This window comes from Myxocyprinus asiaticus, chromosome 10 (genome assembly GCF_019703515.2).
Source record: "Myxocyprinus asiaticus isolate MX2 ecotype Aquarium Trade chromosome 10, UBuf_Myxa_2, whole genome shotgun sequence".
NCBI classification, from domain to species: Eukaryota; Metazoa; Chordata; class Actinopteri; order Cypriniformes; family Catostomidae; genus Myxocyprinus; species Myxocyprinus asiaticus.
The window spans coordinates 14,830,408-14,851,334 of record NC_059353.1 but is presented as its reverse complement, the minus strand read 5'-3'; the positions used below and the strand labels follow the sequence as shown (position 1 = coordinate 14,851,334).

The window sequence follows — 20,927 nt, the reverse complement described above, 5'->3', positions numbered from 1 at the left end:
TAGACTGGAAGTCTATTTCTCACCGTCTCGTTTTCATTCTCGTCAAAAATTAAATATGGCGCTAATCTTAATAAGGTCTATGACCTGACCTCAATATTTATATGATACATTTCACTGTAAAACCATTGTAAAATCGACAACAGTTAAGTACAAATTAGTAAATTAGTATTGGGTTACGGTGTTTCGCCCTCCGTGGCGTGACATGACAAATCGTGTCCTGTCTCTTTAAGACTGCGCTATTGTCATTGGTCAATGATCATGCGTCTCCTGTGTGCGCTTGTGCAGGTTCATTCTATTCCACAGGCGAATATTAAAGGCCTGTAATTTAATGCACCCACATCAAGGCAAGCAGCACTGTGTTCAGTTATTATTATTTTTAAATAAATGCTTATTTGAACGGTTACTTGCAAACAACAAATTAAAAAAGGATAAAGATGGCTGAATTACCGATGGGGAAAGGGGTTTCCGCAGGCAAAATAGCGAGTAATGTACAGAAAAAAATTACCAGGGCTCAGGAAAAGGTAAGACATTTTAGCCATTATATTAAAATACAGCGTCATAGTATTTAGTGCCGTCATCGTTTCTGTTAGCATTGATCTCAGCGTAGTCTCTCTTACTGTCGTTGTATCGTGCTTAACCTGATGTTTTAAATTGTGCAGTGAGTAAAATATATCGATGGCTCGTTCACATATTGAATAGCAAACACCCCTTTTCACTAGAATACATTGAATTAGTGGTTTTACTGAATTAACAGATTCAAAAAGGTGCGCGAGCTCGCTGTTTACTTCATTGCAGCGAAATGGGTAGTTGGAAGCAAGCAGAAAAGCTGCGCGTTTTGTACGCCGATTTGTGCGTTCACTTGACGCTTGAATACCACAGTGGTCAACTCTAGATGTATTTTAGGTTTAAACCAATGCATTTATTGCTTCTGAACGTTTGCACTGAGCGAGTATTCAGATGAGCGCAGCTGCATCGCGCACTGCTGCTGGCCCTGATCCTTCATCACATTTTCAAATGGTGCTGCGGCCTGACAGTAATGAGCGACTGTCACGTTTGCAAACACTACAGGACGTTTCGTGGGAATACTTTTGCAGAGCTTTCTTTATATCACGCACTTTGCCATACGTGTATTTTAAAGCTCTCGACTGAAAAAAAAATCATAAAAAGAGGACATTTAAAGGGATTGTTCATTCAATAATGAAAATTCTGTCATAAATTACTCAACCTAATGTTGTTCCAACCCTGTATGGCTTTCTGTCTTTCTTGGAACACAAAAGGAGATTATTGCAGATGATTGGCAGAATGTTAGCCCCGGTCACTGTTCACTTTCATTGCATCATTTTTTTTCTCTCCATATATTGCAAGTGTTATGACTAAGACTAACATTCTAACTCACAATATTAGGTTTGTTAGGTATATATATATATATATATATATATATATTGGAAATTGGTTCCCAAAAATAACCAAATGGGAACCACACACTAACGTTAGGGGAATGTTTACATTTCCTTTTGTGTTCCACAGATGAAAGAAAGTCATGCAGTGAAAAACTGATTACAGAATTTAAATTTTTGGGTGAACTATCACTTTAAGGTCAGTGCAGTATTTAGGAACCATATGCAAATGTATGATGTATGCAAGGTATAACAAAAGACGGTGGTTTATAAATTTTACAGCAATACTTTGCAACATATTTGTGCAATTTGAGGTGAGTACTGCTCCACAGCTGCTCTTTAAGGGATAGTTCATACAAAAAATTCTCTCATCATTTACTCACTTTTATGCCATCCCAGATGTGTATGACTTTCTCTCTTCTGCAGAACACAAACGAAGATTTTTAGAAGAAAATCTCAGCTCTGTTGGTTGATACAATGCAAGTGAATGGTGATCAGACCTTTAAAGCTCCAAAAATCACATAAAGGCAGCATGAAAGTAATCCACACGACTCCAGTGGTTTAATATGTGTCTTCTGAAGTGATGCAATCACTCTGGGTGAGAAACAGATCAATATTTCAAACTTTTTTTTACTGTAAATCTCCACTTTCACTTTCGATTTCAGAATGTGAATGTGAAAGTGAAAGTGGAGATTTATAGTAATAAAAAAATAATAATAATATTGATCCGTTTCTCAAATACACCTATCATATCGCTTCTGAAAATGTGGATTAAACCACTGGAGTTGTATGGATTACGTTTATGATGCTTTTATGTGATTTTTGGAGCTTGAATGTTTTGGTCATCATTCACTTGCATTGTATGGACCTACAGAGCTGAGATATTCTTCTAAATATCTTTATGTTCAGCAGAAGAAAGAAAGTCATACACATCTGGGATGGCATGAGGGTGAGTAAATGATGAGATCATTTTTATTTTTGGGTGAACTATCCCTTTAAATTAGGGCCAGGCACCAAATAATTAAAGACCATCTAAATTCTTGTTAATAATTGTTATCCATATTGTGTAGCTAACTTATGAAGTATGTAGTTAAGTGTCACTTAAGGAAGTCATAGCACATTGATACTACTCTATATGATCTGTGCAGATGTGCAGCTAATAGTCTTAAATCATGCAGATCATTGATTTATATCGGAGAATATATAGATACCTAGGTTTTATCATGAAAAGGAAACTCTCTCTGTGTAAGTGCAGTTGGGTTGTGGTTTATCATTATCCATTCCCAAACGACATGTTTTCCTCTTCTGTTCTTTAAGTCAACCTTTCAAAAACAGCCTTTGTACACTACTAAACATACTGGAGAAATATCAAGCCATAAGAAGTGTTTTTGTTTTTTTTCACAATATAGGACAAATATATGCAATAATATGATGATCTTCCTTCAGGTTCTCCAAAAGCTTGGCAAAGCCGATGAGACTAAAGACCTGGCATTTGAAGAGGGTGTGATCAACTTTAACAAACAGCTGGTGAGTTTTATATATATATATATATTTTTTTTTTTTTTTTTAAATATTATTTTTAATTTTTTTATTTATGTATGTTTTAATAAATGTTTTCCCAGTTCTGAAGCGATACGTCCTAAGCATTAAAGGCCCTTTCCTGTTTTATGCCCTTGGTGTCAATTTTGTCACTTTCTCGTGCTCGCATAGGTTGAGGGTACCAAACTGCAGAAAGATCTTCGAGCCTATTTGACTGCTGTGAAAGGTGAGATTATTAATTGGCTCAAATATACACATAAATACAGTAAGTAAAGGATGAAGTGCACTTAAACAAATTGGATTGTTTTCTTACTTTATTGTTTTCCTCTTCTCTCGCTGATACTTTTTTCTTGGTTTCCCCTAGCCATGCATGAGTCTTCTAGACATCTCTACGAGTGCCTGGATGACATGTATGAGACTGATTGGTATGGCAGAAAGGATGTGGACTCCATCTTCGAGGTTATTGTTTGATTCATATGTCATTTTCAGAGAATAATGTGTTTTACAGTCTCAGAGCACTTCAGGATTAAATAGAAGCCAATTTGGTCCAAATATGCACTTAAAAAAAAAGAAAAGAAAAGATTGCATAAATGAAAATTTGGTTCCCCTGAAGCGAGGTAAAAAAAATCATATTTTCTTTCATTCTTTCTTTCTTTTTTATTTCTTTCTTTCTCTTCTAATTACATTTTTCATTTCTAATTCACTCCCATTTTACCCATTTTAAATGTAATTTTACCATGTTTTCATTACTGAAAATAAATTTGTGCCAAGTTCCAGAATTTTTTCTTGATTTCTTCTTTCTTTGAAAACAGTGTGAGAAATGCATTATAGAAGTGAGGAAACAGATGGGAGGTAATTCAAGGGGTTTTAATTCACGGTATTTAGATTCATGTTAATCTGCATTGTTTAGTCTTATATGTAGATTATATTCATGTAAATGCAATATAGTTTTACAGCACAGTAATTACATTACAGTACAAAACAAGCAGTAGTGACACTTGATCTACAATTAGTTTCCATCCTAAATAGCTGTACAAAATTAAGGATAGTTCAGCTGCTCTATAGTTAGATATGTTTTTGTACGTGTGTGGGTTTGCAATTGAATGTATTAATAACAGTTTTGTACCATCCTGATCTCTAGTCTCTAGTGTTGTATGTGTATAACAGGACTCAGACCTTCTTTGGACAGACTTCCATCAGAAACTGGTGGATCATGCGCTTATATCCATGGACACTTACCTGGGCCAGTTCCCTGATATCAAGGTACTGAGATCAGGATAAAAGAATCCTGTTAGCATAATCTTATAATATTACATGCTATGATCTTTCTATTTAATATCTGTATAATTGTTTGTAGGCCCGTATTGCAAAGCGAGACCGGAAGCTGGTGGACTTTGACAGTGCCCGTCACAATTTTGCCGCTGTAAACAAAGGCAAGAAAAAGGATGGGATTAAGATCACCAAGGTAAACACTGGACAGAAAATTTCTCACAGCCATTTTGTATTTTAATGGTTTTTTTGTTTGTTTTTTGACCCTGTAGTCAGTGCATATTTGTGCACGCATGAGTTAAATGTATTTTTCATGGCCTCTCTTGTTCTGTATGTAGCCTGCTTCTCTGCTGGAAAGGGCCGCTCCAGGCTGGGCTCAGGGGATTCTGTCAGCCCATAATGTGGCACAGACCAGCCTCTCCAGGAGTCAGGTGACAAATTAGTGTCCATTACTATTACTACTATGTACTTATTATGTATATGTGTTGTTGCATTGTACTTACATTAAAGTACCTGCATTTAATTACATCTGTAGTTACACTGTTAACCTTACCCCTAAACCTAAACCCAATCTAAACCCCAACCCTTACCGTAAACCCTAACCCTAATCTAAACCCCATCCCTTATCCTAACCCTAAACCTACCTGTACCTCAACCTCATTAGCAGCCAATGTGAATCTTGTGAGAATTTTGCAGAACAACATATAGTACACAATAAGTACATTGTATGCATACATTTTAATATTAGTACATAGTAGTTAAAGACACCTAATATAAAGTGGGACGCTATATATTCAGAATTTTAACTGGACAGTATTTTATAAATAAAGGTAAAAATTAAATGAAAGTCCTTGCACTTTTGGGCTAAATATATGACATGAAACAGGGCTTGTTTTGTAGTGCGATTTAGGTCAATTGGTTTCAACAGCTGAAACCAGTTGAAATAAGATTAGGTGCTGTCCATTTCATGTTATGATGTTTTTTATGTGTTTGTATTAATAGGCAGAGGAAGAGTTGGAGAGGGCACAGAAGGTGTTTGAGGAGATCAATATAGATTTGCAAGAGGAACTGCCATCATTGTGGAACAGGTGTAGTTCTATATAATACTGTTGATTAAACAATATGGAGAATTAAATTACATATGTCTGCTGTCCCACAGAGCCAGACTTTTGACTAGTGATGTATAGTGCAGTTCACATTGTCCACATAGCTTATTCTTGCTCAGAAGACAGTATATATTTTATTTATGTGATATTTAGGGGATTGCAAATCTGAAATCTATAATACTACAATAATAGACTACTGTGCAATAAAGCTGAAACACAATCAAATAATTGTGTAACAGTCTCCTTGAATGGTTTTACAGACAACACCAAAGAAATTAGTGGAAAATGCATGTATCCTTTATTGTCAGTATCTCTGTTCACCCATCAGTAATAAGTACTGATTATTTCACAGACACGACTCTAAAAACAAAGCATAATAAACTGTTTACTTGCTACGAAGTCCCTCAAACAAAATTCTGAATATCTTTCAAAGATTCAGTGCCATGAACATCACATACTATTGCAAAATTTCTTCCTCGTAAGTGCTTACCTTATAAAATGTGTTAAAAACCTGTGTAATCAGATTGGCCCTTGCTATTTTTGTGTGCAGTATGCATAAGATGGGCCATTAGTCTGGGACTGTCTGTTCTGTTGCTTTATTGAGGGCTGATATTGTATCTGCTCTCTTCCAGTCGTGTTGGCTTTTATGTGAACACATTTCAGAGTGTGGCTGGTCTAGAGGAGAAGTTTCACAGAGAAATGGGCAAAGTAAGGAGTTGTAAATAATAGCTTTATGGTAATGTTTTGAAGAAAAATTAAATATAATATTTTCTTGGGGCCATGGTAGCTCAGCGAGTACTGACGTTGACTACCACCCCTGGAGTCGCGACTTCGAATCCAGGGCGTGCTGAGTGACTCAGCCATGTCTCCTAAGCAGCCAAATTGGCCCGGTTGCTAGGGAGAGTAGAGTCACATAGGGTAACCTCCTCGTGGTCGCGATTAGGGGTTCTCGCTCTCAGTGGGGTGTGTGGTAAGTTGTGGGTGGATCGCGGAGAATAGCATGAGCCTCCACATGCTGTGAGTCTCCACGGTGTCATGCACAACGAGCCACGTTATAAAATGCGCAGATTGACTGTCTCAGAAGTGGAGGCAAATGAGACTTGTCCTCCGCCACCCGGATTGAGGTGAGTAACCACGCCACCACGAGGACCTACTAAGTAGTGGGAATTGGGCATTCCAAATTGGGAGAAAAGGGGGATAATATATATATATAATATGTTCTTGAAAGAGAGAAAAAAATTCTCTAAAAGTATGAAACTACTGTATATTACTGATAGCAAAATATGAAGAAAAAAACTGAAATGAAAGAAGTCTAACATATTGTCTGTTTTCACTTATTTTTTTCTTACAGATTAATCAGAATTTGAATGATACTCTGGAGAAGTTAGAAAATCAAGATATGTCCAGGTCAGACACATTTACGTATATACACAATGTACAGTAATATGTACATTGTCAGTAAAATGCAGTCTAATCCTAAACTGTGTTTACTGTACATTTTAAACAATGCTGTATAGAAAGATGTATAAACCGGATGTGCATATGGCTATTATTAGTATATTATACTGTAATTACACTACACATAAAAAAAAACATTAAATAAATGAACAAACCCCAACACGACTCTCACAGAAAAACAGGTAGCCAAAGGGTGAGGACATCAGCAGCTCAGAAGAGGTAACAGCGGTATCTCTGCAGTGCTCTGTGTGTTTGAGGGTTTGTGTGTGAGTGTGTGTGTGCTTGTGTGTCTATGCATTCCCTGTTACTGAAGCTTTTGTGCACCATCAAGTGCTACCCATTTAGGCAAGGTTTGTCATGTGCAATACGGAATCTTTGTCAATGCCGCCTGCAGCCCTGAGCCTGTAGGTGATACACAGTAATTAACCAGCAATAGTGTTGCATTCTGCCATTGTATGTTTTAGATCAGTGTTTCCCAACCTTTATTGCTGTAAGTACCCGCACAGCACCATCAGTAATGCTAAAGTACCCCTTCATTGACACAAAACCAAAGATATGTAGCAAAGACTATATCATTTAACATTATCATTAATGATGATTATTATTAATGATTATAATTAGAGCTGTCAGAATTAACGTGTTAACGCATGCAATTAATTAAAAAAGTTTAGCACATTAATGTTTCTTAATCGCGATTAATGCATTTATCGTTAATACAGGAACCTTTGTAATGTGTCCACCCAGGGTCATTACACTGACACACACACACCAGAGCGCTTCTACCAAGATGAGCCTACAAGCTTAGCATAAAATAGCATAACGCGGTGGTCCCTTAGACATTCTATGGACAGTACTGTCTTAACACGCTAAAGTTGACCGTTACACTCTCTCCTGTAATAGAGCCACGGAGGTTGTTATTTAATTAATAAAAGAACCTCTGACAGCGCTTCCCTGTCAGTAATAAAAATTATGGAGGAAAGAGCTCTTAGCGCTATTTGATGTACAAAACAAGCTCAGATGGTACTTGTGATAGAAATCAAGTATTTTTCATGGTGAGTTCAAAGCGGTGCTCGAAGCTCTGACACGAATCATGAACGCAGCTTCACGATTGCTGTAACAAAGCGGATAGCCACAGTCTACTGACAGATTAATATTGTGGATGAAGAGAGTTTAAGAAATGTAATGCCCATTGCAATGAATATGCAACCTATGTGTAGACTTGTTCTTTCAATTAGTCAAACTCCCACTTAGACTTTGGGAAACATTTAATGTTACTCGAATTGGTGATATTTTAGTGCATTGTCTTAATACTGTGGAAAGATTTGTTTGGAAAATGTTAATAAAGCATTATATTGCTACATATGGGTTTTGTTTTCTTTCTAAGATGGAAATAAAGAAATTTTGACAAGAAAAGAAGTATATATTTATTGTAAAATTTCAGCACTTTCAAAATCTGTGATTAATCGCGATTAACCATAAAAAATTATGTGATTAATTGTGATAAACAAATTTAATAGACTGACAGCACTAATTATAATCAATTATATTTCAGGTATATTTTAGTTATAATGTCCATTTCGCCTAAATAGGAAATTGCTAATGCTGTTAATTATACAGGGGAACTTCTAACTTGGTACATTATGAAATATTAATTTTACAAATTGTATTTTATCAGAATTTTTTCATAATTTTGGTCACATTTTAGGTTTTAAAAAATTAACAAATTCAAATAAATATGATGTCTTTGAATTGCATATGTTATATTGCATACATATGTTTTATTACATGTTTATTGTTTATATGCATATTTTGTACTATTTTGCTGCGTCGCTATTCGCCTACTTACACTACGCCCTTAAAGTATCAGCTTTTTTGTTATGGAAAATTACACACTTTTGCGTGTGTAGCGAAAGATTGTGCAAGTATTAAGACATACTATCACGCATACAACTGCATCTTGAAACCAAAGACCCCTTGGACGCATAGTTACATGCATCCTGTCACCATACACTGACCTGTCAATCATCCTGTTACAGTTATTATGACATAAACGTTCCTCATTTAATTTTGTCTGTCATTCATTGATTCATTTATTCATTATTTCTCATTCCATTTTATTTACGCTATCCTACAATGCTTCCTATCGTAGAAGAAGCAGCGCATCGTTGAAGATATGTCATGATTCACTGATGTTTTTACATATGATGCATGATGTAATGTGTATTTAATGCAAGCCAAGCTTATATAATTCACTATCATTATCTTCATTAAATGTGTGTAGTTCACAATGTGTTGCAGATTAAATTTAACACATTTAACAGTAAATAAATGATCACGTTAACAATGTTATCTTGTGATACATCAAGTAAAAATCTAGGATTATTTACCACATCTTTAATCTTACACCAAGTCGGAAAGACAGAACATTTGCATGACACTGTGCTGAATAACTTTGTTGTTTTTGTTGCTTTCGCAATGTCACATTACGATTACATCATTACAACAGTCCATTGAAAGAGAATCTGGCCTTTGCTATAGTTCAGTGACAAATTAAATGGAAAAAAATTAAATGAGAACAGACAATTTATTATTTTTAAGAAAGAACTCTTTAAAAACACACAGCAGCATCCACAATAAGCAATACAAATAAATGAGGTGTAAATAAAAGCGTGCAGGTAAGATGATAATGATTATTAATAACTTAAACCCTTTTCTGTTCTCTATGTAAATGGAGCAGTTGATCTTTTGCAAGTTAATGAGTTGATCAGTATGAACAGTTGTAGGGGGAGTGTGTGTTCTCGTTCTACAGAGCACCTGATTGGACAAGGTTTCTCAACCTCTATGTGACATCATGGATATTCCTGAGTCTTTTTAGCTGGAGCAGAGATACTACAGATTCTAAATGCTTATATCTTCTGAAAATGGATTTTGTCAACTTTTACAAGTATACTAGCATATAGATGACTGTAAAGCTAATAGATATGGACTAAAAGCAACAAAACTTTCATTTTGATTTCACAGAGTTGCACCGTCGGTTTTACCGCTGCCATGTTTGTAGTTTTCCTTATTTTACAATTGTAGTTCTAAAGCAAACCTTCCGTCGAGCAAAGGATTGTGGGCAACATTAGCCGAAAAAGCGTGAACGAATACACAATTTTAAAATCTAGCACAAATAGTAAACCATCTAAATAGTAACTTTTGCATACCTTTTTAAACATACAATTATTTGAGATACACTAATTCTCATCTCACATATATTTAGGATGGATAGAATGCAAAGTGAGACGCAGGGATTGATATGTAGAACAAGAGATATCGGGATTGGTCAAATGAAGATTACGATTAATTGGAAAATCAATATTTTTACCCATCCCTAATTGTATTATTTTAATTTTAAGCCATAAATGTAATTTTGTTAGGTTCAACATAGCAAAATCCAATTCTTTTCACGTACCCCCTGGAATCTTCTTACATACCCCGGTTGGGAATCACTGTTTTAGATGATGCCTTTCCAGTCTGTTTGAGATCACTGCATGAGTAAAAATGTGCTTCCCCAGAAAGCAACTGTGTCTGGGTCTGCATGAATATTGTTATGTTTGATACTATCCCCAATGTAGTTATTATGCAGTTCTTGCTTGGATGTGTCTCAGGCTTCTGGTACACACCAGTTAGGTGTGCTTGGATTGATCCCACTTCATGAACATGTTACTATATTAAGATCAGTATCTGTAATTTGTGCTTCAGTGACAGACCACAAGATGCCAATCACACTTTGAGCCCAGGAGGACCACCGGCCATTCCAAAATCACCATCTAAGGTAATGTATGTGTTTAGAAATCACTGGTGTTATAGTTACAGTCAGAGTTCCCTCAAATTTTTGTTCTTGCTGAGCAAACCTTATGTCTATTGAGGAGACCCTGCGACCACATGAGCCAAAACACCCCATATACTGTACTAGACCAGTGGAGTGTTCACTGTGCCTTTTCATTTAGCTCTAATTCAAGAAATCGCTACCTTTTTTAGTCTTATCTCCACTCATTTTGGTCTGAATGGGAGCAACATCAGCAGTGTGAGGTGTATACGCATTCAGCTGGAATTTTGTTGCAGTAAACAATAACTGTGCTGGCACCTGTGAACAAAATTACAGTGATTTCTCATCACTCTCTGTGTTAGCATCAACGACATTGGCCTCCATTGCACTTTTTTTAGACGTATTTCTTATTTATGTGTTTCCAGCTAAGGCCTGTTGTTCCTCCACCTCCTAAAGTTACTCCATCAAAGGACCTGAAGCAGGAGAGCATTATTAATCTCTTTGAAGAGGCTGCTACTCCAATCATCAGTGTCACCTCACCAACACAGGTCAGCAGAATGTCTAGGCTATTGTTGCTACATATAAAGTTACCATGAGTACATGGCTTATAATTATGGCTTCCTCTTAAAATTATTTTGCTTGATAGTCACACATTTTGCTCGAATAACCACACATTTTAGCTATGTTGCTAAGCCAAAAAAGGTTGATACTATCTTTTAAGATACCTAAAATCTAAGGCAGCATTGCATCTTTTGTGAATAAGGCAATTTCACTCAACATGTGTGTGTTCTCATTATACAGTATTATACATGCTCATTAGAGTATTGAATATTATGCTAACATCAAACTCTAATATGCTAAAAGTGAGTAAAAGTCTACTCTCTTTTGCAGTTCATGAACTTGCTAACCGTGAAACTCTTTATTGTTCTCCTCTTTTTGTGTCAGTATGATGCTCCAGCCACTGCTAATCTGCTGGATATGGACCTGGACTCACTCCAGGCTGCCACCACCCCAGCACAGGTCTGTCACAACTGAAGCATAATTAAAGCAATTAAATAATAAACAGTATAATTGCAGTACAGTAAAAATTACAGTATATTTACTTTTAGACTGGATTGGATATTAGCAATGGGATTTCATTGTGGAATATCTCTTAGTAAAATGGACACATCTGGTTTGTCCAGTCATTAATTATACTTTATCTGTTTTTTGGCAGACTTGGGATTCATGGGGGGTGAGTGCACTTTTGAATATGTTTACTCTCAAAGTTGTCTATACTAGCAGAAATCACCTTCTCTTTTAATTCAAATGGATTCTCAAGCTTAGCTGTTTTAACCCTTGAAGCTTGAATGTGCCGAGACAGAAATATAGCGAGTAATAGCTAAGTATATGTCTTTGACATGTAAAAACAGGTGTTGCTTATATGCCTCGTTTTCACTTATAACTTAATGGAAAAATAAACAGAAAATAAAATAACACATATCATTAAGTAGAGGAGGTGATTATCTTTAAAACAAGTCCACACACAATGTAATCGGATGCATAGATCATTAAATAATACACACAAAGGATGTGCTATCTGGCTAAAAACACGTTAGCTTTCCTAGAACAAATGACTTCATCGGGAATAATGTAGTACGTTGTCCAGCATCATGGAACACTAAACCAATCATATTAGGATTCAGATCGCTGCGACCAGAGGTAGAAATCATCATAATATGGGCAGAGGATCGTTCACTCTAATTACAAATGGCCACCAGGAGATGGCGCCAAGTATATGACACAGACTCAATGATGGCTCAAATGACACAGAATGGAACTGAATGAGATCTCGTTACTCAGGCCTGCATGCTTTGGAGAGAGAGCATACCTTTAGCCATTGTTGTATTTGCATGTGTAATTAGTTCTTATATACGAGGCTTTTGGACACTTGGAGACTGTGACAAGTCTCTAGCTTTCCAACGTAAATTTTATTTCACTTACAAAGATCTGCAGCATAACACTCAATGTGCACACGATCATTGTTGCGTGCATCTCCCTCTCCCCCTCCGACGATCTGGATTGCCCTTTTTATTCCTCTCCACTCTCACTGCAAACACAAAACAGCTGTTAGAGGTGATTTCCCACAGGTGTCAGTCCTTAGTGTTCTGTCTCTTCGGCCACACTTCCATCACCACAGAGAAGTTTTTGGACACTAGGATAAATTATATTTGTAATACTAATACTTTTGATTGCTTTGTCAGATCAACACAAAATTTGACTTAGTTACAGGTGACATGATTGGAAACAAAGCAAAAAAAATCCAGAGCTACCTTATTTACACCCTGAGATATATAAAGTTAATTCAGCAAAATAAGATTTTTTTTTTTTTTCAGCAGTTTATTAGGTTGAGAATATCAGAATGTATCACAATCTATACCATAATTTTTTTTGAAAAGTTTTCTTTAAAATGATACAAAACACCCTCAGAGCTTAAAAGGTTAAATTATTTAGCTAATTCTGAAATACTTTTATGTCTTCTGTGAATAATAGCCATGTTATTCCAATTTCTTGAAGGGCAGAGAAAACAAGTTCAAATAGTTTGAGATATAAATCTACAGTTGCAAAACAGCTATTCCATAAAATTTCCTCTCACTGCAAGCTGTCCTGCATAAGCTGTAAAGTTTGTAAATGTCTGTCTGTCTTGCTTTATCACTAACTGTCCATGATATTAATGTTGCATGTTTCACATCCTCCAGACAACACTGTGTTCAGCAGTAGAAATGCTCATCTGTGTTTTACACTCTTTCTGGATCCTCATTCTTCCTCCACTCCGAATGATCCCTGGTCATGCTTTTCCTGGCTCCCACATGCCCCTCCCCCCCCTTCACCATACCCCTACTGCCCTAATTACCCCACCCCCCTGCCACATGTAGCAAGCAGAAAAGGAAGCTGACGCGCCCCAGACATGGGACGATGATGGTACCCAGCCTGTGGGCTCTAGCTGGGGCGATGATGGTAACCAGGCTACCTGGGATGATGGTGGTAGCCAACCTGTGCGTGCTCCGGCCGCATATTCCACCTGGGAGGATGATGCCTCTCAGCCTGTGCAGGGGAATGACAATGGTTCTGTCCAGCAGGCCCAGGGGTGGGACGATGATGGGGCACAGGTACAATTCTCATAGAGCTAGTAGATAAGAAGAGCAAAGGTGTGCTAGACTGAGGGCATGCTCATATGGACGCCACTGAATGGGAGCAAGAAGATGCTATTAGGAGAATGCTGGTGGCAGTGGTACTGTAGTAGCATTAGTAGTAGTAATAGATATAGCTGGGCATGATATGCTATAAAGAAAGCTGTGTAATTTGCACCTTTTTTGTTCTCTCTTTCAACTCTCTTGATATTTCACCCTCTCATTCCTCAATCTATATTGGCTCTCTCCTTCTTTATCCCCAATCTTTCCCTTTTACAGGCCACAGAAAATGCAGCTGCTACAGAAATTGAAGCTGCTACAGAAGCTGAAACTGTAAGTGTCTTCCAGATGTTCAGATGTGAAACAGTAGACAAACACAAAGTGCAGTTAAAGAACAGCCAAAGGCCAGAATCCAAAACCAAGTCGGCAACTAAATCTAAAGCAATTCGATCCAGGCTAGATATAAGACAAAAATGTATATAAACGATGCCTTCGCAGGGCACTTTGAAGGGAGAACAATCATGATAGCCATACTGTAGGGTCATTCCAGACAGAATTTTCATTGAGAATGACTTGATAATGAGTTCAGAATGACTGTTATCTTGGGGCCACACACCTTTCAATCCTCTGAAACTCTCACCGTAGAAGGCAAAGTCTTAGAAGGGAACTGGGCATATGGATGATCACTTCTGAATAGAACACACCCTGAAACTATTGAAAGGTTGCTCAGAACTAATATTCAGGCTAGGACTCCCTCTAGTGGATTGAAGGAGCAGCTACAAACTTGTCAGTGTGCACATTGTGCACATCTACATTCCCTGTAGATGATCAGACCTACAGATCGGAAGGGTAGAGTCAGGGCCTCTTCAGCCTGACACACACTTGGTCACACTTGCATTTTCTTGTTTCTATGCTAGTTCTTCATATATTACATAATATATACACATATCCATATATGTGTTTCTGTTGTTATATTTGCATTTATACTTAAAATCCAGACGGTAGAGGCAACCACCGTGAGCACAGAGAGTGTAGAGATGCCGGAAGCCTTCCAGTTCAAAGTGAGTGCAAAATTATGCTTTAATTTAACTAACAATTTATTTATTTTTTTTTATTTTTTTGTACAGTATGTTGATCACAATTTTAAGCAAAAGAACTGACCCAGAGATATATTTGTGTGAATATAGGTGAAAGCAATGCACGATTACACTGCCAATGACTCTGATGAGTTGGAGTTGAAGGCAGGAGATGTGGTGTTGGTGTTGAACTATGATAATCCAGATGATGAGGTTAGTGCGGCCTTTCGTTTTAACCATTACTAACCCAAAAGATCTCAGTAGTGTTATATGCAGTGTTGGGTAAGTTACTTAAAAATAGTAATCAATTACAAATTGCTATTTTTTTCTCTAAAATGTAATTATATTACTTGACTAATTACTTTATTGAAAATGAATCACATTACTACTTACTTTACTTTTAAGTTACTGTCTAAAACACATTTCCACTCATCAAATTCAAAATAATGTCTATATTTCTTCCTTGTTCATTGTTATACACAAGTCATCCACTTAGCACCTCACATTTGTCTTTCCCAATGACTCATCACGGCCATATATAATTCATGTATTCTAGATAAATAATATATTTAGAAATAAGCATAACCGTATAATGTTTTTAAAAGTAATTAATTTATTAAATTAATTGAAAATCAGTAACTGTAAGTGAATTACAAGAATTGAAAATGTAATGCATTACACTACTTTTTTGACTAAAAGTAATTACAGTAACTAATTACTTTGTAATTAGATTACATAGGGGTGTCCTGTTACCAATACTTGTATCTGAATGGGGTCCGATACTGCGCTCATGTACTTGTACTCGTTAAAATGATCTGATACCAAAAACCGATATCATCTAATGTACGAATGTCATTGTGTAAACATTCAGTGCAAAAATTAAAATCACTTTATGTTCTAGTGATATTTTTTTATCCGCAAAAGCTGTGATAAATTATAGTTTTAGAATTATAGTAAAGTATAGATTTGTAATTATAGTAGGAGTTTGTGTGTTCTTCCTGTGTTCTTCCCGTGTTTGCCTGGGTTTCCTCCAGGTGCTCTGGTTTCCAGAGTACAGATTTTGCTCTTATGGAAAGAAATTGGTACTTTTATTCACCAAAGTGGCATTCAGTTGATCACAATATATAGTCAGGACATTAATAACATGAAAAATACTGTTACAATGAAAAAAAAAGTTTTTTTTCAGAACTTCTTAAACTACTTCAAAGAGTTCTTATCAAAAAAATCCTCCACGTGCAGCAATGCTTGGAATTCTAGCTGTCAGTTTGTCCAGATACTCAGGTGACATTTCACCCCATACTTCCTGTAGCTATAGCTTTCTGTCCTTGTTAGAGTCAGTTGTCCTTTGTCTTTGAAGACTGCAGTGAAATCTTCAGTTTTTTGGCAATTTCAAGCATTGTATAGCCTTCATTCCTCAAAACAATGATTGACCGATGAGTTTCTAGAGAAAGCTGTTTCTTTTTTGCCATTTTTGACCTAATATTGACCTTAAGACATGCCAGTCTATTGCATACTGTGGCAACTCAAAAACAAACACAAAGACAACGTTAAGCTTCATTTAACAAACCAAACAGCTTTCAGCAGAGTTTGATATAATGGCAAGTGATTTTCTAATACCAAATTAACAATTTAGCATGATTACTCAAGGATAAGGTGTTGGAGTGATGGCTGCTGCAAATGGGGCCTGTCTAGATTTGATCAAAAATTACTTTTTTCAAATAGTGATGGTGCCGAAGGCAGGGAAACACCCTGGACAGATGGCCAGTCCATCACAGGGCTTACACACACAGCAAACCACATTCACACTCTCACTCACACCTACACTGGTGGCCAAAATTTTAGAATAATGTACAGATTTTGCTGTTTTGGAAGGAAATTGGTACCTTAGTTCACCAAAGTGGCATTCAACTGATCACAAAGTATAGTCAAGACATTACTGATGTAAAAAACAGCACCATCACTATTTGAAAACAGCTGGGATAAGCTCCAGCACTACCCACATAAGATAAGCGGCTATAGAGAATGGATGGATGGATGTTCTTCGCGCTTCAAATTTGAGCACTTAAGGGTCTCCTTGGCTCATACACGGAAAAAAACCATCATGAACATTGCACGCTCTGTTTGTAGCAGATGATAGTGAACCGAGCGCAAATTCACTTTGTAGCGCAAGGCACATACAGACTACTGAACATATATATTTAATTAAAAAGCAGCCTTTTGCAGTTTGATAATCACTTTGAGTCATGTAGAAACTGGCTTTTCCGGATTGACCATCATAACGACACAGAAACACTTCAAAATAAAAGCTCAGTCAAAATAAAAGCTCAATTTAAATGAAAAAAAGTATGACAGAAATAGATCCCAACTGTATAGTTATGTAATATTTACTGTACTACTACTACTACTACTACTACTAATAAATTAATAGTAATTGTATTATATTTATATTTAAGCAATATCTCACATCTGTGATGCTCTGTTATGCAGCACTTTATTTGACAAAAATAACTCTAATGTAATGATTGTGCTGTGATATTCTGTATGAAAGCACTTCATTTAATAGAAATAACACAATATTATGTTGAAAATTAATTGTTATATTTTCATTTAATTAAAGTTTTAATGAATTAATTTAAGCATGATTTTGATGATAAAAAAAAAAAAAAATTGGTATCAGGACATCCCTAGGATTACACTCAACACTGGTTATATGCCATGTTAAATAAACTCTAAATCAAGCATTAAAGTTCTTTAAACAAATGTACAATACTACAGTATTAGTTCTGCTTGTAACAGTACAACTAGTTCCTTTTGTAAACTGATTACCAAATCTTTTGTTAAAAATGCAGTTGTTATTTCTGTGCCACCAGGGGCATAAAACAGATTTGCAAAAATTGGTGTTTTCAAACAGGTTTCCTAAACACTCTCCTCGTCCTCCATTGTTCAATAAACATGTAGTCCCACCCCCAAACCCACGCCATTGGTTGAGCCAATATTACTAAGTTGGCCCACTCACTCTCAACAGAGAAATATTGCACTTTTTGGAAAATCAAACTACAAATGGTTTACTTTTAGTTTTCTCTAAACATTTGGCTGCAATTAGAGAAAGTATTATAAAATTGAAAAAATAAATGCAGCTGCTTTAATTAAATGAGATGCTTTTACATAGAAGTCAAGAAGATTTCTTGAAAGTTTTTGTGCTGAATCATCCAACTGAAGGTGTAAAGCATTGTGTGCATTGTGTGTTTGCAGGATGAAGGGTGGTTGATGGGAGTCATAGAATCCGACTGGATTAAGTCTAAAGATCATGCAAAAAAAGGAGTCTTTCCGGAAAATTTCACGCAGAGAATGTGAGCCTGGACATCAGCCTGATCTGTGTCACTTCAACCCTTGCTCCTTTTCTATTACTCCTTGCTCCACCTTCTAAACTTTCCTTGAAAATGCATATATGGAAAATCTGTCCTACACCAACAAATGCACAATCTGTTGGTTAGGTTTGTGGAAGTTGTTTGCATTGTTTTGGGTGTCCTCACCATGGCTCAAATTTGTCACGATGTAAGGACTGTATGAAATTGGATAAACCCCTTCTTTGACAAAAGAAAAGTGTCATTCTGTTACTTGTTTTGCCTTTTATGATGTAGGGAAAGCTGTTTCATCTGCCAGTGAGTTGCATACTCAAAGTTAGGAAATCGTCCGGTACTTTGGTGTAAATTTTATTAGACTAGGCACTCCTAACCATGTCCCATTTTGTGTAAAAATGTTTTAAAGTCACATCTCTAAATGACATATCCAATTCCTGAACAAAAAGCAAAATGTTAAGGAAACTGCTAATCCATGTGGTCTAATCCTGAGCACTGTTTAAGATGTATGATATTGCTTAAACAAACCATAGTTCTGTCACAGGTGGAAACAAACAGTATTTATTTTTAAGTTGTGAATAATTGCCCTCTTAGTTGCAAAATCCTACAGTATGAGACAGTGCTTTTGAGACCAAGTGCTGAGCACTCTTCTGTGGAGATGGAACTTGGCTACTCAATGTCAAAGATCTACCAGCACCATTGTTTCTGCATGTTTAAATCAGTAAAAAACAAAAAAGGAAAAAGGAAACAGACTCTAATATAGTATATTGAGTATATTAATAGAGTATTTTAATCTACTCTATTAATAATAGTAATAGAGTATATTGTCCTTCTCATTATGCACTCATTCCTTAACATACAGTATGCAGTTAATGCAGTCATTAGTTGACACTAATGAGGCTGACATATATAACCCCGGACTCTTGCTCAGGTTAAATGTTAATGAGCCTGTGTGCTGTGTCTAACCCTCAGCTTTACTGTATACACAATATTACTGGCCACAGATGTCTTTGAAAAAGCCATTCCAGATATGTATCTCTGTTTATTATTGTACTTCACTGTGCAAATGGAATCATGTAAAAAATAATGTGTCTGTCTGTCTGTCATTCAGTGAAAAAGGGTTTATATTCTGTGAAGGAGAATTACTGTCACATGCTCTTCTTCCTTCTTAACATGAAATGCAATAATGTCTGCACAGGTCTTTATTTCTTTATCAGTTGTATTCATAAACGTGTGTCTGAGATATTGGCTTTTTGTGATTTGAAAAAAAAAAGGGGTGGATATTAATGCTCACAAATTTGAGTTTTAATATGGTGCAACACTCAAAAGTTATTCAGAATATGCATAATATGAATTCCATCCTCTTACACTGTATTTATATTTTTATTTTTGTATATTGTGAGACAAATGAGAGTCTATGTGCCATGAACACTGGCTTATAACTGGGGTCTTTTACTCAGTGTTCTTTTAATGTTGCAATCAGAATTTACCATCAATCCCATAGCAGCGAGAGCAGAGCCTATTTATAAGGAAGGACTATTTAAAAGTAAGCCGGTGTTACAGAGATATTAATTTACCAGTTTGTTGCGCTGAATGAAAACTTGTTGTTTTGTTACACCTGATCTCTCTCTAATTGGACGTGTCATGTGACCCAAGCTTGGAGGGTGTTTGCCGTGCTTCATCAGTTTTGAAGCACGTGAGTGTGTGTTTGTTTGCGCACCTGGTTTTTGTATCCTGTACTAGGAAATCAATGTTATCTGTATATAGAGCTGACACTGCATCTTTATTGAGTTCTCATGTAAGCTTTTGATTAAATCGAGAAGACATATCCTCTGCCCGTGCTTAAGCGCAATTAAAATATTTGCTAGTGTTGTTGTGATATTGCATTTGTAGCTGTTTACATTGTGTAGTTTTGTTGAGTTCCGTCACTAAGGATTCTTTGAACATATCTATATCTGTGATTAGTGTGAATGTGAAAGGGGCATGTTAAAATCCATGAGCAGTGTGTTAGTGTGTAGTAACTTGGTGTTTTCTTGCTGAGGTGGACTGGGAGACCAGGGCCATTTTACGGCACTATAAGCCATGAGTGTAATAATTCCACTATCCTGTATCCTGCTCACTCACCAATGCTAATAAACATGGATTTAATCCTGTATTATTTAATTTTGTGAGTGTACCATAAATATTCTTACTTTGTTAATCCTCTATATATTTGTACAAATGATGTCACATTCATATACACTGCTTGTTTTACACCTGTCTTAATGATATTATTGAAATGCCCTGTTAAAAAGTTAACAGTGTGTTCAAGCACATGGATGTCACCTGTGCATCATGACTATTATTTTATTTATTTATTTATTTTGTTAAAGGGATAGTTCACCCAAAAATGAAAATGCTCTCATCATTTACTCACCCTCATGTCATCTAAGATGTGTATGGTTGTCCAGCAGCCATCACTCCAACACCTTATCCTTGAGTAATCATGCTAAAACAGCTGGGATAAGCTCCAGCACTACCCACATAGGATAAGCGGCTATAGAGAATGGATGGATGGATGTTCTTCGCACTTCAAATTTGAGCACTTAAGGTTCTCCCTGGCTCATACACGGAAAAAAACATCATGAACATTGCACACTCTGTTTGTTGCAGATGATAGTGAACTGAGTGCAAATTCACTTTGTAGCGCGAGGCACATACAGACTACTGAACATATATATTTAATTAAAAAGCAGCCTTTTG

The 20,927-nt window shown here is 36.3% G+C and overlaps 1 protein-coding gene across 3 annotated transcripts; it reads left to right on the top strand.

The window, feature by feature from the left end:
• The first annotated feature begins 270 nt into the window (after nucleotides 1-270).
• Nucleotides 271-20,348, top strand: LOC127447287 (myc box-dependent-interacting protein 1). Of its 3 annotated transcripts, XM_051709063.1 has the most exons (20): nucleotides 271-521; nucleotides 2,844-2,924; nucleotides 3,108-3,162; nucleotides 3,301-3,395; nucleotides 4,104-4,199; nucleotides 4,294-4,401; nucleotides 4,544-4,636; nucleotides 5,208-5,293; nucleotides 5,944-6,019; nucleotides 6,663-6,718; nucleotides 6,944-6,988; nucleotides 10,514-10,586; nucleotides 11,006-11,128; nucleotides 11,526-11,600; nucleotides 11,797-11,814; nucleotides 13,496-13,729; nucleotides 14,030-14,083; nucleotides 14,749-14,811; nucleotides 14,938-15,039; nucleotides 18,079-20,348. In XM_051709063.1, the coding sequence occupies exons 1-20, from the start codon at nucleotides 435-437 to the stop codon at nucleotides 18,178-18,180; spliced, it is 1,722 nt and encodes a 573-aa protein (XP_051565023.1). In that variant the 5' UTR covers nucleotides 271-434; the 3' UTR covers nucleotides 18,181-20,348. The 3 variants fall into 3 exon arrangements, with proteins under 3 accessions (XP_051565023.1, XP_051565025.1, XP_051565026.1); XM_051709065.1 differs by lacking the exon at nucleotides 6,944-6,988; XM_051709066.1 differs by lacking the exon at nucleotides 13,496-13,729.
• Nucleotides 20,349-20,927: the final 579 nt, after the last annotated feature.